The sequence below is a fragment of the Centroberyx gerrardi genome, chromosome 14 (assembly GCF_048128805.1).
Source record: "Centroberyx gerrardi isolate f3 chromosome 14, fCenGer3.hap1.cur.20231027, whole genome shotgun sequence".
NCBI classification, from domain to species: domain Eukaryota; kingdom Metazoa; phylum Chordata; class Actinopteri; order Beryciformes; family Berycidae; genus Centroberyx; species Centroberyx gerrardi.
In genome coordinates this window covers 20737850-20760378 of record NC_136010.1, presented here as the reverse complement: position 1 = coordinate 20760378, position 22529 = coordinate 20737850, and the positions used below count along the sequence as shown (strand labels likewise).

Genomic DNA, 22529 nt, shown 5'->3' with positions numbered 1-22529 from the left:
TCACACAGCCCTTTACTGACTGACTGTCCTACACTATACACTTCCTCAGATAGTGTTGGCGATATGTTTGCAGCCGATCAAGGTCTATCAGAGGGTTAGGCAGTGTCCTTAACGTGTCTCTCTGGTTTCTAGCTCAAGCTCTGCCCCCTGTGGAGCCTATAGCAGTGCCAGGTTTGTACTGTGCCATGCCTGCTGCACGGTGACTGATGGAGCCGGTTGTGGTTACTGTAGTGCCTTTAGAACGAAGAGTTGAGCTGTTCCCTCCTTATGAGCTTAAACTTTTACGATGGCCTTTACTTTGACATGTGTTAGCAATGGTCATGCGGTCTGAGGAATGTTCTGCATGGAAGCACCAAAGTAGACATCTGAAAATGGTCCACGAAGCTCTATAGTGCACAGTGAATTTGCATGGCGTGAGTTTGGTTTACGAATAACGTTGTTCACTGAAATTGCAAACCAGCTTTTGATTTGTGCAAAATTCCCCCACCCCATACACAGGCATGTTGACTGATAGTCAAAGGATAATAGTTACTTTATCCCCAAACTTCCCTACTCAGATGATATTTCACCGTGTTATGTAACAGGCACAGAGAGTTTGACAGCATGCTTTTTTCTTTTAGCCAGTCAGTCATTTTAAACACATTTTAGACACAACAGAACATCTAATGCAAACAGAAAAAAGTTCAAGAGTTCCAACTTCTGTAGTACTCCGACAGCTGAAGGACCCAAGATGCTACTCAACTATTGTGCTGTGTTTTCATGCATTCGTGCCATGATGTGAGACAAGTGCAGTGTATCGGCTGTACTGTAGCCTTGGCTTGCATGTCTTTGATCCTTGACCCCCCCTCCCCTCCTCCTCCTTTCCCCCTGCATCTCCCTCAGTAACCCCCAGCATCAGACCCTGCATGGCGGATGAGCACAGGTGTGGTGACGGGACTTGCATCCTGATGGAATACCTGTGTGACAACCGGCCTGACTGCAGAGACATGAGTGATGAGACGGACTGTGGTGAGTGGCTCCAGCTTGACCGGCCGGCAGGTTGTAACATGGCCGTCTGTATAGCACGGAGTAGCAGCAGAATGCGAACGGAATGGTGATTTATTCAGTTGACAGCTTTAAAGCTGCGATAAGTGAAATTTTCTGACCACTAGAGGGTGACAGAAACCGCAACACATTTGTAAATAACACACAGCAAAGCCACTGCACTATGGAGGCCAGCAAAGGACAAACATTGCAAAGCAGCGTGCATAAAGGCTAATAGCTAAGCTAAACGTACCTACGGAGAAGTCTCAGATCTTTCTCTCACTGAAGGTTACATGTCCCACAATGACAAGTGAAGAGGTAGGTAGCAAGTTTACTAGTTTACTAAGTTTACTCCCTCGCTTCATTGATTCCGCCATTATGAGAAAATGTTAAGGAATGGGAGGGGAGCTTTTAAACCGCGAGGGAGGAGCCAAGCTAGTTAAGCTAGCTAAAATGAAAAGCTACTGAATCGACCGGGAGGAGCTTCATTCCGGAGAGGAATTTGACAACAAGCTTTAGAAAAGGGGTGAAAACAGCAACACAGCTGGCCTGCATGTGTGGATATTGGTTTATATCATTATGTCTCAATGAAATCTCCACATAGCACACATTAGTTTCAGGATTAGTTAGAAGGTCTGATATCGCTTATTGCAGGTTTAAGTCTCCGCTTTTGTACAAAAAGTATGTTTAATCAGAGGTTGTTTGTTTTTTTTAGATACAAAACGGCCCAGTCCGGTCACCCCCACCTCTCCCTCCACAACCACCCCCATCAAGAAGCCCCCGCGCCCCCCCGGCCCCCCTGGGCCCTGCAGAGCGGACCAAGCCACATGCCAAAGCGGGGAGTGCATCCCACGGGACTATCTCTGTGACGGAGAGAGGGACTGCTCGGACGGCAGCGATGAGTTCAGATGTGGTGGGTAATATTTTTTAAATTTATTTAACCAGGTGAGTCCCATTGAGATGTCCATCTCTTTTGCAAGGGAGCCCTGGCCAGGAGAGCAACAAGCAGATATTACAATATAAAATACAATACAAAACCACAATACACATTATACATTTTCAAGTAAAACAGCTGCAAACCTCAGTGTTTAAAGACTGCAGTAGACTTTTAAAAAAGTGATCCAGATTTGCATCTTTGTGGAGCTGATTCCAGGACAATGGAGCATAATAACTAAAAGACATCTTCCCAATAACCACGTGCACACGCATGCTCGTGCATGTGCACACACTCAGACATCAGCATACCCTCTTACCCTCTATCTGTCCACAGGCACTCCATCTCCCTGTGAGCCCAACGAGTTCAAGTGTAAAAACGGCCGCTGCGCCCTCAAGCTTTGGCGCTGTGATGGAGACAATGACTGTGAGGACAACTCAGATGAAACAGACTGCCGTAAGTCTCTGTTTCTTTTATGACTCATTAAATGACTCTGCCTGTAACCTCTCTGGCCCTGAACTGAAGCCAGTGTGTAATGATTCGAAGTTATATCTCCATATTCTTATGATTGCAGCCACCAAGGGTCCTGGTGACACTTGTGCGCCTGAGCAGTTTGTATGCCTGAGCGATCGTACCTGCATCCCAGCCAGCTACCAGTGTGACGAGGAGCCGGACTGCCCTGACCGCTCGGATGAGTACGGCTGCAGTAAGTCTCTGTCCATATAGCACCATCTCTCTACTCTTAACACTCTTTCTCTTTCACATACACACACATTTCTCTCTTTTTCCTCCTTACTTTCTCTTCCTGCTTCTCTGGCTCTCCTATACAGTCACCCTCTGAGTTCCTTTGTACCCTGTGACTAATTTGCAGTGAACCAGGCTCTTTTCACACATGTAGCGACTGAGACACAGAGCTTTTTTTGTGAACCCTCCGGTCCTGAGAACTGAAAGGGAATTGTCCATCCATAGCAGAGAATTATATTTCCTCTGGCTTTCAGGCATTCATGAGCTTGACTGAATCACCAAATTCCAGTCACATGCCGACCTTTTTAAGACCGGGAGGTTGAGACTTGTTTTTGTGCTTGCGCGTTTATGTATGTGTCTAAATGACTTCCCATTTTGAATGTGTTTTTGTCACTTTCAGCCCCTCCCTCGGTGACAAGCCCACCGGAAGAATCCATTCAAGCAGAGCGGGGGCAGACGGTGACGTTCACCTGTCAGGCTGTGGGAGTGCCCACCCCCATCATCACCTGGAGACTCAACTGGGGCCACATCCCTGTTAGTGGCAGGTGGGTCTAATAGCAATAGCATAATAAAAAGTAAATGTATTTTGACAGCATTAAAAAGGATATGGTGGGCATATGGAAATTGATGTTCAAATTGTTTCATTGGAAGTGATATTTTTTAAATGTTGAAAAAAATGTTGAAATGTTGTGATGTTTTCATTGATGCTACTTTGGGAGAACATGTGCTGTCTGGGCAAAGCTCTCCCGATTAAGACATCTGCATCTGGTGAAAACCAATCTTGCCTAACTGATTTGAAACAGACCGTGAAGGTTTCAAAATGAGTGTGAATGTGTCTGCTTTGCAGTATCCTCATCTCACAGATGAAGAGCGCTCTTTCAGATTGCTGTATTCTTGCTGCCAGCCTTGTTTGATTAGTATTTCAATGCTGACTCATAGTAACACTTAAACTTCTGATTTTAATTATCGAGATATTTGTGGTGCAGTGTAGCTTTGCGTTCATGACCTCTGAGGATGAAAATTATTTTCCATAATTTGCTGTTACAGAATGTTCAGGATAGGCTCTCATTTCGGGGCGTAGTTTGCCATCTGTGGTTAGGTAATCATGATTAAAGTTTATGCATTTTTTGCGTAATAATATTTGGATCTCTCCTATATGCAGACTTCAGTGTCATGGTGAGAAATGGAGTCATAAATGGAAGGCTTGTTATTATGATCCACAACACACAGAGTTGACATAGAGGCACAACCAGAGAGGCAGGATATTCTTACTTCAGAAAATACCTTAGACTCTCCAATGACTTCATTAAAAGCAATCATTTTTGTTCTACCCTCATGTGTCCAGGATCTCCATGACCAGTGAGAATGGTCGTGGTACTCTGACCATTCGTGACGTGAAGGAGGCGGATCAGGGCGCGTACACCTGTGAGGCCATCAATGCCAAAGGCCTGGTGTTTGGTATTCCTGACGGAGTGCTGACTCTCACCCAGAAACCAGGCTCAGGTACTGACACTTCACTCCACTTCTGCTTGTCTTCTTTTGGATTAGTCCCATACCTTGCCATTGGTGTTTTTAGTTTTACTTTGATGCTTTCGACAGTAGTTTCAAAAATTTTGGTGTGAAAATTTTCCTGAGCATTTTCCTCACCATCAGAAAATACTAGCATCTTAGCAATAAACCCTAGTTAATCATACAAATCTGACTTGTCCTATGTCCGGTCTTACCATGCTCTCTACTTGTTGCCAGGCAACTGTCCTGATGGTCACTTCAGTGTGGAAGGGCGTTGTGTGTCTTGCTTCTGCGCTGGAATCACCAAGAACTGCCAGGCCACCGGACGCTACCGCAACCAGATCAGCCTGCGCTTCAATGATGAGGACGACTTCAAAGGCACTGACACCACTGATGCTTATGAGATAGATAGATTTTTATACAGATAATGCACTAGAAGTGCTTCTTTGAAAAGTTTTCCCATCATCATAACATTCTGACCATCCATACAAGCATAAAGCAGGATCAGTGAATGAGGAAATAGCCAGGAATAGAAAGATCGAATGTGGGTAATAACAACTCCCATCACTCCTAACTTTTCTTTCTCTCTTTTCCTTTCTCTTTCTGGCCCCCAGGAGTGAATGTCACATACCCCTCCAGGCCGGGAACCCCTCCTCTCTCCTCCACTCAGCTCCTCATTAACTCTGAGATGGAAGAGTTCCAGCTCGTCGACCTATCGCGACGTTTCCTCATCCTTGACTCCTACTGGACCCTGCCCCGCCAGTTCCTGGGCAACAAGGTAAAGAATGAAACTCTTTGAAGGCTTTATTTCCCAACTTTGTTTATCACCCATATGTATGAAATAATATTCCATGTGCTTTTAGATTGACTCCTACGGAGGATCCCTGAAGTACAAGGTGCGGTACACACTGGCCCGCGGTCTGTCTGAGCCTGAGGAGAAGCCGGATGTGGTCCTGGTTGGGAATGGGCGCAGGCTCGTGTACCGCAGAGGCAGCAGCACCCCCGCCCGAGTGGTCAACCAGAAAGAGATCAAATTCACTGAAGTACGTCTATGGTTAAGAAAAGTTCTTCTAGTAAAAACAAGGACAGATTCCTTACAGTCCCGTGGTGCATTCATGGTGATGACATTTATTTCTGAATATACAAAGAGGATTATGGTCAAATTCACAGCTAAGTTGAGAAGCTTCATAGTTAACATTCAGTTTTCACAATAATAGAACTTTTATTTTTATGATCTCACTCCTGACTGACTGAGCTAAATTTGCCTCTTGATGACCATGCCGTCATAGAAAAAATCTTGATATGATACGAGCTGTACATTCCCTGGTTGAAATAATAATTTTCCTATTTACATCAATAAACTTAATTGTTGTTATTGTTTTAGGAAAACTGGCAGCAGTCCAATGGTCGAACGGTGAGCCGTGAGGAGCTGATGATGACCCTGGCCAACCTGGACAGCATCAGCATCCGCACCATCTACGACAACCACATGGTCAGCGTGGCGCTTAGCGATATTGTCATGGATACCACCACCGTGGAGTTCAGCACCCGGGGTCATGCTAAGGATGTTGAAGAGTGCAGGTAAGAAAAAAACCTCAAATAAAGGATGATATTGTGATGATACTATGAGGTTTTAGTTAAAGGCATTTATATAATATGGGAGAGCCTTACAAGTTTGAAGCAATCAGCAGCCTACAGACAATGCAAGCAACAAACCAGTTTGGACTTGTCCAATGTTTCAACGTTCAGAATGAAGAGCATTATGCAGCAATACAGTGCCATTCATACAGTTTATGAAACAAGTATCTTTGGACTGTTTGTGGCTATGTTTCCATCCGACTGTCAAGCAAATTCTAAGCAAAGTTTGCAAATGTTGCAAATAATAAAATGTGAATTAGGTGTGTCTCCAGCAGCTGGGTTGAAGCAAATAAATAGGCTTCCTGAATGTAGAATGTAGCTATGTCAAAGTACACATCCATGAAAAAAATGGAAAGAGTCTTTCAAGAATTGATTAGCAATCATGTCATGATAGTCCTTTTGTACCAGCTAATGTTGGCAACATTTCATGCTGGCCACAGAGATTTCAGAATGTCCATAGCCACTTTAGGAGTGAACCATTCATCGGCTGATTATGCCAAGCCTGTGCCATTATTTATTTGTTATGCATTTTCATCACTATTAATAGCATAACGTCTTACACAGAAATAACAGAAAACCTTTCAACTTCAAGCAAGCATAAAAACATTTTAACTTCATTTAAGAAATTTTACCGAAATGTGCCGTTTCCATTCAGCCTTTCTAATTCAATACATCATAACTTGTATTAAAATAACTTGAGCGATGTCCGAGTGCATAATACCCATGTTTGTCATTCCCAGATGCCCACCTGGATACACCGGCCTGTCCTGTGAGTTGTGTTCGTCTGGTTTTGAGCGTGTCCCTGGTGGGACCTATCTGGGCACCTGTGCCGGTTGTAACTGTAATGGACACGCCAGCGCCTGTGATCCAATCAGCGGACACTGTCTGGTGAGAGCGAGCCCCTCATTGGCCTGCATGGCTGTCAATCACTCATCATACGTTTAGATTTTTTTTTATTATAAAATTGCATTTATTTTCCCTAAAAGGGCACAGATAGTTCACTGACATATCACACATCATTTTAAATATGGAGAAATTAAGTTTGCTGACCATAAAGGATGCTTGTCTGGTTGAACCCTATTTTGAGTGGTGGATCATGGGAGAGAATGACCAGTGTGTTCTCCCTGCTACAGAGCTGCCAGCACAACACAGAAGGCCCTCAGTGTGACAAGTGTCGCTCGGGCTACTTTGGCGACCCGAGCCGAGGTCGCCCCGACGACTGCAAGCCCTGCCCCTGCCCCTACAGTGAGACTTCCCGCCGGTAAGAGGTCTCCGCAAGGTCACACACCCACCCAGACCACACACACACACACAGACACACCCACACACACACACACACACTTACAGAACAAACGGGCATACCGACAGACATACACTCCCACACACTGCACTCAGGGCAGCGCGGGGAATGGAAAGAGTTGTTTCTCCCTGCAGTTTTATATTCCCGGAGGTTTGGACTCATTCAGAAGAACACTGGCTTATTCATTCCCCGTGTCAACACCTGCATGCTACCCATTAACCCACTGCTGTACGTTTTAATCTATGGCTCCGCGGTTGGGCTTTGGGGTTTTGTTTACAGGTTCTCTGACACCTGCTTCCTGGACACTGACCAACAGGCAACATGTGACGCCTGCAAGCCCGGCTACACAGGAAGACGCTGTGAAAAGTGAGGAGGATGATCTCATACACCTTTAGATCTGTACAAATATGTGTTTTAAACACAGTCAGCTATAGCATATGTATGGTTTGAATAGCTGGAAGATGATGGTGATATGGATTGTAGGACATGGTATCAATCTATGCCGAGACTGGGGATGATGAATGTCATCTTCATAGGATATTATATGGTTATGATAAAGACTGACAATAATAAGACATAGAAGTCAAACAGTAAGAGCTGAAGGGCATGTTTTTGATTAATAAGAATCAATTATATCTCTTATTTTTGCTCTATTTTAGGTGTGCTCCTGGTTACCAGGGTAACCCTCTTCAACCCAATGGAAAATGTGTTCCAAATCGTGAGTATAGCGTCAACATTTGCTCTGAAGTGTGTGATATTCTCTGTTCCAGGCATGAAATAGACAGTGAGTTCACCTGGATTGTTTTACCTGTGTTGTACACTTCAGTGCCATGACCACCAGTAAGTCTTGACCCTATGTAATGATTACCGCCAGTTTTTCTCCTTGAAGTACAGTATAGTATGCAGTCATGGTTCAGGTATGCAGAGTGGCTGGAACACTCCCAGGTGCACTTTCCTCCCCATATGTCATCTCCTCTCCTCTTCTCTCTGCTCCCCCTGCAGAAAGCGGCAAGTGCGATAACAGAGGAACGATCAACTCCAACAGCAGGCCATGCAACTGCAAGGTATAGGAACATAAGACTGCACTGAAAAAAAATGCTAAATGAACCCTTAGGATTATAATATAATAATATCCAAACTATATTATAACCATATAATGTTAAATCTGGAATTCATTTGTAGTTTTGTGTGACATTGGCATGCTGTCATAATTTTGCTGCTGTCATCTTTTGTGAAAGAAATGATGAGCTTGAGAGGCAGATGTATGACGTGTGTGTGTGTGTTTGTGTGTGTGTGTTGCAGAACAACGTGGCGGGCGCTCAGTGTGATGAGTGTAAGCTCGGGTCCTTCCACCTTTCAGAGGCCAACCCAGATGGCTGTCTACAGTGTTTCTGTATGGGCGTCACCAAACAGTGTGCCAGCTCCACTTGGAACAGAGACCAGGTAGGTTGCCAAACTATGAATGGGCAAAGGAGGGGCAAATAGATATCAAGGGTTCACTCAGTGCTTGTGCAGTTGTGCTGTATCAGCAAATCTACTGTACTTCCAGATGCAAAACGGTGATACGCAATCTGCAAGCAAGTGTATGATCTGTAAATGTAAGGAAAACACATCTCAATCAGATAATTTGTGTCCCTCAGGTTCGCGGAGGAGTGAATGGGCAGCTCTTCTCCCTCTCCAACAGTGCCAACACTAAAACTATCTCTGAAGGCATCTCCCAGAGGGGCCCCTCTGAAGTGGTCTACCGCTCCTTCTCCAGCGTCCCCAAAGACATCTACTACTGGGTTCTGCCTGAGAGCTTCAGAGGAGATAAGGTGAGAGAAAAGACGAAGAGGGAAGGGGAGAGAAGAGAGCGTTTCTTTCTCTAAGGGAAAAAAAGTGTTAGTCAAGCTAGATTTCTCTGCCCTTTCTGTCCCACTCATGCCTCAACATGTTGTCAAGTGGAAAGGCTGCACTTATCCAGACAGCGAGCCTCCTTTCAAGCCTTTGGTTTGAATTCATAGTCCTGCTCCACACGCATGTCATGTGACTTACCCCACAGTGTCATAGGGGTGAAATACCTTTCCACCATCCAGCTTTCTCAGAAGAGCATTGTTGTTGAGTCTGTCTTTCTCCATGTTGCCATCAGGTGACAGCCTACGGCGGGGAGCTTCGCTACAGTGTGCGTTATGAACCGTGGCAGCGCTCGCTGGTGATTGACGGTCAGCCGGATGTGGTTCTCCAGGGCAATGGCATTTTCCTGGAACACTACTCTCAGACTAAGCCCCTCCCACGTGTCCCAACAACCATCACTGTGACCTTCAGAGAGGTGTGTGTGTGTTTTTTTTTTTTTGAAGCAAAAAGTCCTGCATATTCATGGTCGAAACATCACGGTGAACACCGATTTTATGCCGCACAGCATTGTTAGCAGTGGTTGTTTTGAATAGTGCATCTTTACCGTCCTATATCTACATCTAAATCAAAATCGTGAGACAATGCCACTCACTTCTCTCTCCTCTCCTCTCCCTTCCGGCTGATAGTCTGCATGGCGTCGCGCTGACGGGCAGCCCTGCACTCGTGAGCACCTCCTGATGGCCCTGGCTGACATTGCTGTCTTTATGATCAGAGCCTCCTACGCCGACAACATGGCTGAGAGCAGGTATGATGGACGGGAGGTTCCTCTGTCAATGCACAGTCCACTGCTATACCTCTAAAGGAATCCCAGACCGTTGCACATTATTGTAAATAGGTCAATCTTTTGTGAAATTTAAAGACCAGTGTTTTTGTTGTCTCACCTGTGTACCTTGTGCGTTAAATAGTATATCAGACATCAAGATGGACGTTGCTGTTCCCCACTCCACTGGTAATGAACGGGCTCTGGAGGTGGAAGAGTGCGCCTGCCCACAGGGATACAAAGGACCCTCTTGCCAGGTACACATGGAAGTACACACATACACACACCATCATAACACAGTCGATTTCTTTGAGAAAAGTAGGAATGGAGTCTATTACAACCTACTGTAATGGAAAAAAGAAATCTTCCCTTCTTTGTCATTCTTCACTTGTCTCTGACCTGAGGTGTTTTTCCATGACGTTGCAGGAGTGCGAGGAGGGCTACACCCGGACGAGCTCTGGCCTTTACCTGGGCACCTGTGAGAGGTGCAACTGCAACGGCCACGCCAGCGGCTGTGACCAGGAGACTGGCTCATGTCTGGTAAGCCGTGCCACTCTTCCTCTCTCACTCCTGTGCCAGAGCAGAACCCACTTTGATCTCTGCAGTGGAATGCGCTAATGGTTTCTTGGCGAATCCCAACATGTGGAAACACTGTCACTCATGAGTATATTCAAGTGTTCCATGGAACTCACCTCTTCCCTATGTGTGTGTCTGTGTGTGTGTGTGCGTCCTGACCAAAAGCAATGTCTCCATAACACTGCTGGGCCGAGGTGTGATCGCTGTCTGCCTGGTTTCTATGGAAACCCAGTGACGGGCGGTGCTCAGGCCTGCCAGCCCTGCCCCTGCCCTGGAACCTCTTCCAGCAACCAGTGAGTTCTTGTCTAAAAGTCTATTCAATTTGATTCAGTTGTAGTCTGTCTGTTGGCAGTGCAGGCTGTCTGTGAATTCTAGATTAGGCAAGTTACAGTGTATTGTTTTTTATATTATATTCTCATCAATAAAAGCAATTTATTAAAATGCCTTATAATAGCATAAAAAGACGCTGCATGCTCGTAAGATAATTTTGCTAAGAAACTGATGTGACCACTGCTAAAAATAGCAGTCTCATGGTGTGTGACCCTCTATTCCCACAGGTTCTCCCAGTCCTGTTATCTGGATTCAGATGGCCAGCCAACCTGCGACAGTTGTCCCCCTGGATACACCGGCCGGCGCTGTGAGAGGTACATCCTCCCTCTTTCTCCTTTTCCTTTTCCTCTATCTTCCTCTCAGGGTCACCGGGACACTGCTCAGTGTTTGGGGTAACCGGGCGGGCCGGCAGCGAGGTTGGCAGGGGCTGGCAGTAGCACCCATTGGTTTCATTTACAGGAAAGGGATAAAAGCATGTCTGTGGTTTGCATCTCTTATTTTTTCCAAGCCAGTCATGATTGAGCGGTGTCAGCGGACGGATGGGAGAAGCAAATCAATGCCACCCATTCTGAAGTGTTTGTGTAATGGGTTTTATCTGTGAAGTTATGTACTATGTCCCTTTCTTTGACTCTGCTGTTGGATATTGTTGACTTGAATGGATTTATTGCTTTGCAAAAAGGAAGGTTAGCCATTGGGATTTCTACTCTTAAAATGTTCCTATATTCCTATAGGAATAGTGACCTTTGGTGGTGAATGATATTTGATCTAAGCCTACAGTATGTCATCATTATTTTTATGGTTTGTGAAAAAAAAACCTTGTTGAAGTGGAATTATGTGCTGAGGAAACCTTTTGGTAGCCTGTGTGGCTTACTTTTGCTTTCTTCTGTCCTCTGCTTTAACTCAGTGTAGGAGCCTTCTCAGATACTGCTTTCTGCTTAAGCTTAAGCTTTGCTGGTCGTGAAATTTGAAGCTGTTGGCGAATGTGATCTGTGTTTATGCACAGACCATATTTACACGCTGGGTCTCTAAGGCATAAATGTAGGCGTGGCATTTATGAGGACTCCTGTCTGTCTGATGAATCTTTGCCACTCCAAGGGCAAAGATGATGAGGTGACTTGGGTATGAGAGGATTTATTCATCATTATCATCGTTTGATTATTTGAACCTGTCTGCCTGCATCATTCCTGATTCTGCTGTTTTGATATTAAGAAAAGAGACGCCGTCTGCAGACAGTTGCGGGGATCCCTTCCAGGCGGGGCAGTTAGAGGGCTTCCTGCCTGCAGGATGTGGAGCTGAAGCAGTGTTCAATTTCAGCTTGGAGAAAGAAATAGTAGTGGAGAATAGTGGAGATGATAATGACGACGATGACTACCAGTGGACCGTCACCACGACGGGCCCCAGGAGCACAGGAACAGCCGTCATCCCTACCAGGAGTTTACTGTCTACCGCAGCTCACCGCCGCACCACATTGGCGGTCGCCCCCAACAGAACAGCACCCCGACTCCCACCGCGCTTCACAGCCAGTCCAGAGGACAGACACTCCAGCTTCCAGCACCTGCTCCGGATGCACCTCAACACCTTCAACCAGCGCCTGAGCATGCTGGAAAGCAACACGCTCGATATGAAGGAGAGCATTCACGCCATGGAGGACCAGCAGAGCCGCCTCAGTTCCCAGCTAGAGAAGCTCATCGCTATGCGGCCGGCCACAGAAAACCAGGAGAAGGTTAGCGAGCTGGAGAAGAGCTACACAGACATGGAGGTCCGTCTGAGCAGGCTGGAGGGAAGGCTGGAGATCCTAATTGACGGCTTCACGGCCCTGGCTCAGGAGATGAACAAGATGAAACGCACCAGACACATCTCCCGGTCGCCCCAAGAAAGGAGGGTTCTGCCTGCAGTCACCACGCTCCTCATACCTTCCATGTACACGACAACACAGCCTATTATACCTACAGAAAAGCCTCTCACCAGTAGAGCCACTGCGCCCAAAAGCATACCTACACCCCGTCTTCCAGTGAACAGACTCACTACTGCACCTCTGAGAATCAGAAAACTCAAACCATCAGCCGCCACAAAACCATCATCCCAACCAGCCAAAAAGACAACTAAGCCCAAATCAGTGACTAGGTCGTCCAAAAGTCAAGTCACAGCAAGGTCAACAATCAAGTTAAAGACGACCCTGAGTAAACCCAGGATGAGTTCTAGACCTAAACCACAAGCTACAGTGAAGCCTGGAACAAAGAGACCAGTGGGCAAGAGGCCTGCAGCTAAACGTCCTTCACAGCCTAGTAAAACAAAACCAAGGCAAGTCAAAGAAGCGGTAGCAACCACAAAATTTCAACTGGAACCACCATCTCACAAATCCAAGCCTGCAAAAACCTCACCGCTGCCTAAACCACAAAACCACGGCAATAAACAGGATGCTACTCAAACTAGGAGAAATGATAGAAGAACCAAGTCATTTAGATCAGATGCACCGGATCCAAAGAAGGTTCAAGGAGAGTCTAAGCCGAACAAGGGTAACACTAACCAACGTGGAAAAAAAGTTGAGCGCAACGCAGTTAAGTTGGTCTCATCATCTCATAAAACCCAGGCTTCCAAAAAAAACAAGTTGAATCCCACTAAGGTCACAACCACAAAAGCTACCAAGGCTGCTACCGCTAAGAAGCTGTCTAAGACAACAAAGAAAGGGAAATCCACTCCCTCTAAAAAAAACCAAGGGAAAAAGAAGACAAAGCCTCATCCGAGTGTTGTGGACCTACTGAGGCTCTTAAAAGGAGATCACAAGTCTACAAGGGAAAAGGAGACACAAGATGGTTCTCTTCACGTTGTCTTGGGAAGGCTGGCCATCCCTATCAGAATTATCCCTGATGACTAGGGAATAATGTTGTGTTGTGTTTTTATATATATATATATATATATTTTTTTTTTTTTTTCTCCATCATTTATATCTACAGGCTCTGGTCCTGATATTTATGTCTGTTACTGTAATAATATCTATGGAACTTTATGAAGGGACTGATTTTTTTTACACTGTGTTATTTGAGAGGTACTCGTCAACATTGAAAATGTTTAATGTTGTGCTGATACGGTCTTCTGAATTTTTCATTGAGATACTATCGCCTTACTGCTTTTATGCTGTACGTTATGATAATCCAAACTATTGCACAAAATCTTGCTATGAAGAGACAGCATAGCAGCAGTAACTCTCATATGTATAAATTTGTCCATTCTCTTATGGCCAGACTACCTCAAGTTTTACATGAGTATCATCCCTACATTATCAGTCCCTTGTTGTGTCGCTTTGAAAACCTCATGCCCAGCATGTTTCATACATTCAAATGGGTATGTCTTCTACAGTGCCTTCAAGTGATAGTTGTTGGTGTCCTGGAAAAGCCTCGCATCTCCAAGTTGAATGTACTACACTGCAAACAATATCCATTTTAACAAGTCATGTAATCTTGCATTAAAATATTATTTGGCAAGTGAAAAACAAATGGGGGTGAGATAATTTCACTTGTTTCCAATGCAAATCATCTTGTTTCAAGAAGGTTATCTTGATACTAGTGGAATGATCTGCTTTATTTGAAGATATTCTCACTTGTTTATAGAAAGTTCAAGAAACAAGTGAAACTGCATTGGAAGCAATTGAAATGATCTAAACCTGTTTTTTCCTTGTTTTAAGACTGAATATGAGGCTCAATTTGTTCGATTTTTATTTTCTTTATTTTTATTTTTTTCATTTTTTTTTTTGCAGTTTATGTGTTTTTGCTGAATATTTTAATTAACTTGCCCTAAGGTCATAAAACATGTTCTATACATTGTGGGATAAATGTCCAAACTGGAAATGCAAGGTTTTCCTAGGACACAAATGTTACATTCAGCCTAAGCCTGGGTGCTTTTATTGCTTTTCTTCAGATTATTTTCTTAAATAGCAAAGTTTTCAGGGATGATTCTTATCAAATTAATAAATTACAAAAGATAGCTCTATCACTGAACATCAGTCATATCCTCAGCTGTATGAGTGTACCCAGGTTCCAAGACCGTCCCTAATATCATCTTTGTAGAAATGAAAGTTGAAATTCTTTGTTTTCATATGAATGTGGTGTAATATCACGTTGTTTATTATATTTTAATATATATTATATATTTTAGTGTACCATGAGTATACCCTTGTAATATCCTTTCTTAATAGCCTTTAATTCAGCACATTTTCAACATTTTCATGTGACTATATCTACTTTGATGTATTGTCTATTTGCCATTTAATGAGAGTTATCACCCCCATCTATAAACATCTTTAAAACAACACTGATCGGACGGCTTGACAAAGTTAACTACGTCTGAGAAACTACATGTCAAAAGGTAGACTGGATAGGTTTTCCCAAAGCAAGTTTGTAGCACTGAAGTCCTCTTGCAGCAGTTTGTTGGCTGCTGACCTGCGGAGCTGCCAGAGGTCAGGTGAGGTAAGACTGCCAGCAGCTGTCCTGCACGGGTCTACAGCTGGATCAGCCTTTGTTTTGGGGGAGCGGTGCCATCGCTTGCTTGGGTTACGGTCGTATCGCTTCGCTGTGTCATATTATCATAAACGACTTGCCTCTTTAGCAGTTTAGCGCCTTGTTCTTCTGTTTCTCATATCAACTCTACTCACCACTCATTTGTTGAATTCTGGTAAAATATTTCCCTCTTCATGGTAGTGTTTCTGTTCCTGTGCAAAGGGCTTCCTCAGTTTCAGCTGTACCACATTCATTTGAGAGATGGGATCAACATCTGACACATGTTGAGTGTTTTAACATTGGCTATGCTTCATCCATCTCCGGTGCTAGCAATATTTCATTATCTTTTCTTTTTGGGAAAACTGAGTCATTGTTTGTGTACATTATTGCAAAAACTGGGTGTCATTCTTTGGTTTTTAGGTTGTTGAATTTCAGACCTGTGCATAGTGTAGACATGTTGGTAATTACTTACTGGCTGGAATAATAGAATAGTTTGGATCTGCCTTGTCTGAGTAACTTAGTCCTTTGTTCATGAAGGCTATTGTAGGTCAAGAAGGCTCCCTTAAGGACAAGTCTCATCAAATGTATCGCCTCTTGCAGGCTTCCCAGTTTCCTGCCTCATTGTTCTTTGGGTTAAAAACATGTATCCTCTTTGACTGGAAATATTTACTTAGACAAGTTGTCTATTTTTCATTTCAGATGTGCTGCAGGATACACTGGAAACCCCCTGGTTGGACAGAGATGTGTTGTTGGCAACAATGAAGTCAACGGTGCGTATGCTGATCCAAGCAAATAACTGGTGTTGTTCCATCTGGCTTATTCTTAAAATTTGCAAAAGTTGTCAAGGTTCCCCTCTGCTGTTAATCTGGATTGAACATAAATACGTTGTATCTTGTCTTTGAACGGAGAGCTGGTACATACTGTAATCATCTGCTCTGCTGGCCTGTTGCAGGTAACTGCTACAACTGTGACCAAAGAGGAAGTGAAGGCTGCAACAGTGGTGTGTGCCGCTGCAAGGTAAGCAAACAAAGACACAAGCACTTTTTTTTTATCAAGTTGTTACCTTTTGATGTCCTCTTCTCCACTTCTAATGCATCTTGAACTGAACTAACTTCCCTCTCATTACATTCAATTGATATTATGTTGCAGATGAATGTTGAGGGCCCATCTTGCTCCAACTGCAAGTCTGGAACCTTCCACCTCAGCCCGGACAACAAAGATGGCTGCCTGTCCTGTTTCTGTATGGGCGTCACTCAGCAGTGCTCCAGCTCCACCTACTACAGAGACCTGGTAAGGCCTACAAGTGGTGCGACAAGTACATCATATGAGAACAATGGAATGGTTCATACATCAAGAGGTCAGTTAAACAGAAGTGAACTCATGAGTTTGTTCTGGGTTATGCGTTTTTCCTGTGGCTGAGATTATATCGGCGAGTAAGTTATGCATCTATACCTGGGTGAAAAAAAAGTGTGTGTGTGCATGTGTAATTGTGTGTGCAAGTGGGGTGGAGAGTGGGAGTCTAAATTGGCTTCTGGAGTGATACGCTGCCCTCATCAGACCGGCCTTGAGTGGTTCCAAGCCAGTGAGATCACATTCATCAGCAGTGTTGGCCACAGATTGACTGATATCTCTTGTGACAACATCCCACATTGGCAATTATTTCTGTGCACTCACTCACCCATGCTAAGCGATATACTGCAAGGGTAAGTTTTGGCTCTTGTCTCAGAATTTCCCCAAGGCAAAGGGTTGAGGAACTTGCAGCCTGGATGTGACTAGAATGAGCCTGCTCACCCAGGAAAAATGATGATGTAAATTCAATTTTACATCATGGCAGGTGTACAAACAATTTCATCCACAGCTGACATTTCTAGTATGTAGCAGCAGTGAAATCATACTGAATCACTAACTGCCGACACAACATCCATGATACATTTTAATGCATTAGGTAGACTTTACTGAAGCATGCAGGAAATATGCAAATAAACACAGCTTGATTGATAGACTGGCTGGCCACACCTGCTTTTTAGTAACGCTAAAGTGAAACAAAATGTAAATTCAGGTGTGAGTGCCAGCAAAGAAAGAAAAAAAATCTGAAAAAAAAAGAAAAAGAAAATCGAGTCCCAAGTTTTAAGATACCACTTTTCAGGATATGTGTTTTTTTTTCATCGAGTCCCAAGTTTTAAGATACCACTTTTCGGGATGTGTTTTTTTTTCATAGAGCTGAGTGTTTTTTTCACATGTGTTCCTCCAGGTGTCCTCAGTCTTTACTCCAGGGAACTTCCAGGGATACGCTCTGGTGAACCGTCAGCGCACCAACCGCATCTCTACTGGCTTCACTGTGGAGGTTTCCACTGAAGGCACTCAGCTCTCCTACAGCAACTTCGACTACCTGGGACAGGAGCCTCACTATTGGCAGCTACCGGGGGTCTACCAGGGAGACAAGGTCAGTATCATATTGAGTTACATATAGCAGTTAGTGGAAGTAGCCAAACCTACTTCTGAACACCTTAGTGCTGCATATAAAGGGGCCACACCGAGCTGGAGCAGCACTCCTCAGAAACCTGTAGACCATTCTCAAAGCTTCATCTACTGCTCTCTCCATTGCCAAGCTGTTCCTTCTTATTTTCAGTCTTTCTTTTCAAGCAACCTCATGCAAATTGCTGTCCCATTCTCTATGTGTGCAATAGTTTTGTTGTTTTGATTCCATTTTAAGATTTCTTTTCATCTTCTGTTAAATCCATTTGCTAAAGATCAGTGCCTCCCACAGTAAATTGAGTAGTTTTAAGGGCTGAAAGATTCAAACAATTACTTAACGTAGCTCTCCATTTTTTGTATCTGCCTGTCCACTCTCTGTAGAAAGAGCCTTTGTTTGCTCGCATGAAACGAGCAGAGCAGGTAATGCCAATCAGAGCTCGCCTTGTTGTTGTGATTGTAGATTGACCACGTGAAATCTAATTTGATTTTTGTTCGTATTTCAAGTACAGCATTGTTTGGCATGTTTCAAAGGATTGCTGTGATGTGGCATTTGATTTTACATTGTGTGGATATACTCTGTATGTCATACCTTCTATTTTGTATACACATCGATACATTAGGTATGTTATTTGGATTTCATATTTTGTGATCGTTGATTGAAAGTTTTGTGTGTTAGAAGTGTGAATTTCTGCAGTGTTTGCAGTTTGCAGCTGAAAGCGGTTGCTAAATGTCTCTCAGTGTTGAATACTTACATCGCAGTGGGTATTGCAAACAAAAATTGCATTCTGCTCCACATCACATGAACCATGTAAATGATGGTCATGAATTTTGATCAGGAATGACTCATGAAGGAGCTCCATACGCTTTCATCTTTGCTCTAATAACACTGCCATAAAACTCCCAAATGCCATCAGCTCAGTGATTAGGAAAGTGATCACAAGGGCTTGCTTTATCCACATCACTAGAGTGACTCATACTTGCCAGAGGAGCAGCTAAGGAAGGATGCTCCCGTATGGAACCTAATGGCCTCTGAACGTAAACGCACCTACAGGTCCAAAAGAGCTAGACAGGTACTATGAACTGCACTGTAGACTACTGAAGCCACCCAGTGACTCCACTAGCATGTCTAATGAGAGTAATGCAACGGCTGTTTGCACAGTGTTTTCCGTCATTATCCGCTAACACACTGATAGCTGGCATAATCCCCTCAGTTCATAGATGTCTATAGCAGCATGGGGAATCACCGCAGTTATCCGAAGGTTCACTGAGCATGTTGTCAGATATTTTCTTTGTGTGTGCATATGCATGTGTGTGTACTACGAACAGAGTGACTTGGCATGTGATCGGGAATTTTTCTTAAGAGCCAGAGGCACGGTTGTTGTCATGGGCATGTGCCTATGATTTGATTTGTATGTTTTATATCTTAAGTGATCCCAATGTTGTTTGTGTACATCCAAGGCCTGTAGGCTTGGACTGAAGAGCATGACAGAGCATGTCCACCTTCTTAGTGTATCTTGCGTCGTGGGAGTTCTCCTTGTGGAGCCTCAGCTAAATCCTAAACCAAATCCCCTCCATCTTGACTGTTCCTATGGTTACTGTATCTTCTGTATCTCCGGTACCCCACTTCCCGCCTCCCTAGGGTGAAGTCAGACAGCTGGACGATGAAGTCTGGGCACTCCTCTCTAACTTCTCCCATGGACGAGCTGGTTCCCCTCCATTCTTTCCCCCCTCCTCCTCTTCTTCCTCCTCCTCTCGGTTCCCCGCTTCCTCCTCCTCCTCCTCTCGGGTCCCAAGTTCCTCTTCTTCTTCCTCCTCCTCCTCCTCTTCCTCTCGGTGGTCTTTGCGTAACCTGAGCCCCCCCTCTTCTCCTTCGTCTGGTATCTCCTCTTCAGTTAGACCAACCAGAGCCCATCCCTCCTCCCCAGGCCATGCTCCTCGTCTCCAGGTACACTCTGTCACCGATTGCGAGAGGTTTATCTATTGTTTTTGGTTAACGGTCCTTACTCTGTCTCGGTTGTGTTGCTGACTGCTTGTATTTCTCTCTGGGCCCGGGCCCGGCTGCTGATTCTGATAGCGTCAACAGAGCAAGAACATAGTGAGCAAGACCTCTGCTAGTGCTCCTGGGGACAGCAGCAAGGTAGATGGTGGCATGACTGACTGACTCTCTTACTCACTGACTTCATGTCCCTGACCTTGGCACACACACATAGGAAACTGCCACCCTCCCTGTGATTGAATGGCTTTAAAGTTAATTAACAACTGATTGCCCTCAGTTTGTCCAGGGCAGTTAATGTTTAGTACTGTAATTCATCACATCTCTGTTGTACAGTACAGTCTGTTGAACTCATGCCGAAGTGGAATCTGTTATATTTTTTATAGAACTGGAAAAGTTACTGAGGGAAAGCATAGCACAATTTGCACAATTCCAGGTTCGACAGGGTGGCATTTTCCTTTGGTAAGCAAAGAGTTCCCGCTGACTGTTGTTAAAGGAGCGCACTGTAATTGTCCACTTGAGAGTAACATTGGTTTTACAATGGTCTGTAATTACACCATTGGCTAGTTTAAAACACAGGCTTTTACTCAGGCTGTCATTTTCACATTATTGACAGTGGAAGTTGTTGTTTTAGCTGTCAGACAAAGCATGGTGTGACTTCTATGCTATTATCAAACTGTACTGAAAAGAACAGGTACTTTAATGGCACTTGCACTCGAAAACATGTATTTAAAGAGTATCGCTGTGTGTCGCACATTTGTCCCAATAGTGTCGTTGGGCTTAGTCTCTGCCATGCTTGCCTGCTTGCACTGCTTCTCTGCCTGCTTATGTCTTAGTCTCGCTGCCTCTCTCTCTGTGTGGCTTACTCTCTTATGCCTCTCCTTCCTCCTTTGCCTCTCAGTACGCTCTGGTCTACAAAGGTTTCAGCTTGCACCAGGACGGTCTGCTCTACTGGCAGCTCCCAGCGCAGTTCACAGGGGATAAGGTAACTGTGCCAACCGGGGCCGTGTCCCCCTCCTGACCTTCCGCCTGGAAGTCCCAGACAATACCCCACCTAAAGTCCTCCATCCCTCCACGTTTCCCTTCCCACTGCCCTGCAGCCCTCATCCTCATACTCCCATCTCTCCATTCCTTCCCCCGTCTGCACCCCATCCCTCTACCCCTCCACCGTAGTTAACAGGGCAGGGGGAGGGCGGTGACATGTTACCATGCCAAGTGTGGACCTAATGTTTATTTGTTCATAATCAATGTACTCTCCTCCTGGCACATATAATTAGTAGGAGGTCAAACATCACTCACTAAGGTCTGGGATTTGCTTGCCAGTTTTAAACTGAATGGATATTATTACTCAACATTTATTCCGAAAACATTTAGAAATATAAATGTCAAATGTCATATTATTTTATATGTAATGAAAGTGCATTCATCATTTTGTGAAACATAAACAAAAAATGGAGACAGTCATCACAGCATTCTGTTAGTGACATTGTAACTGTCACTTGTAACTGTTCCCCCACATCTTTCCAATACACAGGATCTAATGTAACTATACACTGTGCTGTTATAAATATGCAAGTGTCACCATGGGCTTCGCAGCAGGGCTTGACCTAGCAAGAGATCTCAATCCTCTTCTTTGCTAACCATGTCTTAGGTGGGCTCTTACGGTGGTAAACTGAAATACACTATCTCCTATGTGGCTGGTCCGAGAGGAACGCTACTCGACGATGCCGATGTTCAGATTATTGTAAGTATGCGCTAATGTCGATTCATTGTTTTCTTCTGTTCATTGCTTTCTTTTATACAATTTACTCATCTGTCTGCGGTTACTGTTGTTCCTGTTCCTGTAGGGTAACGACATCACCTTGGTGGCTCGTCAGCCGTGGCAGAGGAGGCAGCAGGGCAACAGAGAGTCTCACCAGTTTGGGATTGTCTTTAGAGAGGTAAATGGCCCATATAGCCTTAACATTATAGCAATGAGGAGGGATCAATATTATTATTTCATTATTTATCAGTGACAAAGCCAATGGTTCATTTTTAATTCAAATACACTGAACAAAAAGACCGCTTATACATACTCATGACAGAGAGTAATAAATAGTTTTTTTATTACATGAGAATCACCCTCTTTTCTTTGCTCTGTAGGAGAACTGGCGTCGTCCTGATGGCATGCCCGCCACCCGGGAGCACCTGATGATGGTTCTGGCTGACCTGGATGACATCCTGATCCGGGCGTCCTACTCCAGCGAGATGCGCTCCTCCAGCATCTCCGATATCAGCATGGAAGTGGCGGTGCCCAACTACAGCGGCTTGGCACAGGCCCTTGAGGTGGAGCAGTGCCGCTGCCCGCCTGGATACCAGGGACTCTCCTGCCAGGTACTTATTCACTCTTTATTGGATTTCTCATTAGATGCTGGTGTTGCAAATGATAATTGTATTTTAAGTGCTGCAGTAAAATGCTCCTAGACGTAGACATCTGTGTAACCAATGTAATGTCTCTCTTAGGACTGTGCGCCTGGATATACTCGCACTGGAGGAGGTTTATACCTGGGTCACTGTGAGCTGTGTGAATGCAACGGCCACTCAGACTCCTGCCACCCCGAGACTGGCATCTGTACGGTATGGCAAACTAAATTAGGGTTTGACAGATATGGATTTTTCAAGGGTGGTACTGATATGGATATTTTCTGATTGAAACTGCTAATAGCTGATATTTTACGCCATTATTCAAGATTTTTAACTTCATGTACATACCGAAAATTGTTTGAGAAATTACATGTATTCAGTGTTTCCCCTCGAATTGGAAAAGCATCTGAAACGGCTTTAGCAGTGTGATCAAACAAACTGCATCATATCCATCATAT

At 44.4% G+C, this 22529-nt stretch overlaps 1 protein-coding gene across 1 annotated transcript in view; it reads left to right on the top strand.

The window, feature by feature from the left end:
* The window catches only part of hspg2 (heparan sulfate proteoglycan 2), an 89267-nt gene that overhangs the window by 37726 nt on the left and 29012 nt on the right, over positions 1 to 22529 (top strand). The window contains exons 7-37 of the mRNA XM_078287997.1: positions 883 to 1008; positions 1739 to 1936; positions 2294 to 2413; positions 2532 to 2663; positions 3102 to 3246; positions 4047 to 4204; positions 4448 to 4588; positions 4825 to 4988; positions 5074 to 5253; positions 5595 to 5791; positions 6589 to 6736; positions 6982 to 7109; positions 7428 to 7514; positions 7808 to 7866; positions 8151 to 8212; positions 8451 to 8591; positions 8789 to 8962; positions 9277 to 9456; positions 9668 to 9786; positions 9947 to 10058; positions 10228 to 10341; positions 10543 to 10670; positions 10935 to 11021; positions 15900 to 15970; positions 16153 to 16217; positions 16350 to 16490; positions 17452 to 17643; positions 21320 to 21412; positions 21516 to 21608; positions 21811 to 22041; positions 22171 to 22284. Coding sequence (XP_078144123.1) covers positions 883 to 1008; positions 1739 to 1936; positions 2294 to 2413; positions 2532 to 2663; positions 3102 to 3246; positions 4047 to 4204; positions 4448 to 4588; positions 4825 to 4988; positions 5074 to 5253; positions 5595 to 5791; positions 6589 to 6736; positions 6982 to 7109; positions 7428 to 7514; positions 7808 to 7866; positions 8151 to 8212; positions 8451 to 8591; positions 8789 to 8962; positions 9277 to 9456; positions 9668 to 9786; positions 9947 to 10058; positions 10228 to 10341; positions 10543 to 10670; positions 10935 to 11021; positions 15900 to 15970; positions 16153 to 16217; positions 16350 to 16490; positions 17452 to 17643; positions 21320 to 21412; positions 21516 to 21608; positions 21811 to 22041; positions 22171 to 22284 — 4100 coding nt within the window. The remainder of the gene's footprint in view (positions 1 to 882; positions 1009 to 1738; positions 1937 to 2293; positions 2414 to 2531; positions 2664 to 3101; positions 3247 to 4046; positions 4205 to 4447; positions 4589 to 4824; positions 4989 to 5073; positions 5254 to 5594; positions 5792 to 6588; positions 6737 to 6981; positions 7110 to 7427; positions 7515 to 7807; positions 7867 to 8150; positions 8213 to 8450; positions 8592 to 8788; positions 8963 to 9276; positions 9457 to 9667; positions 9787 to 9946; positions 10059 to 10227; positions 10342 to 10542; positions 10671 to 10934; positions 11022 to 15899; positions 15971 to 16152; positions 16218 to 16349; positions 16491 to 17451; positions 17644 to 21319; positions 21413 to 21515; positions 21609 to 21810; positions 22042 to 22170; positions 22285 to 22529) is intronic.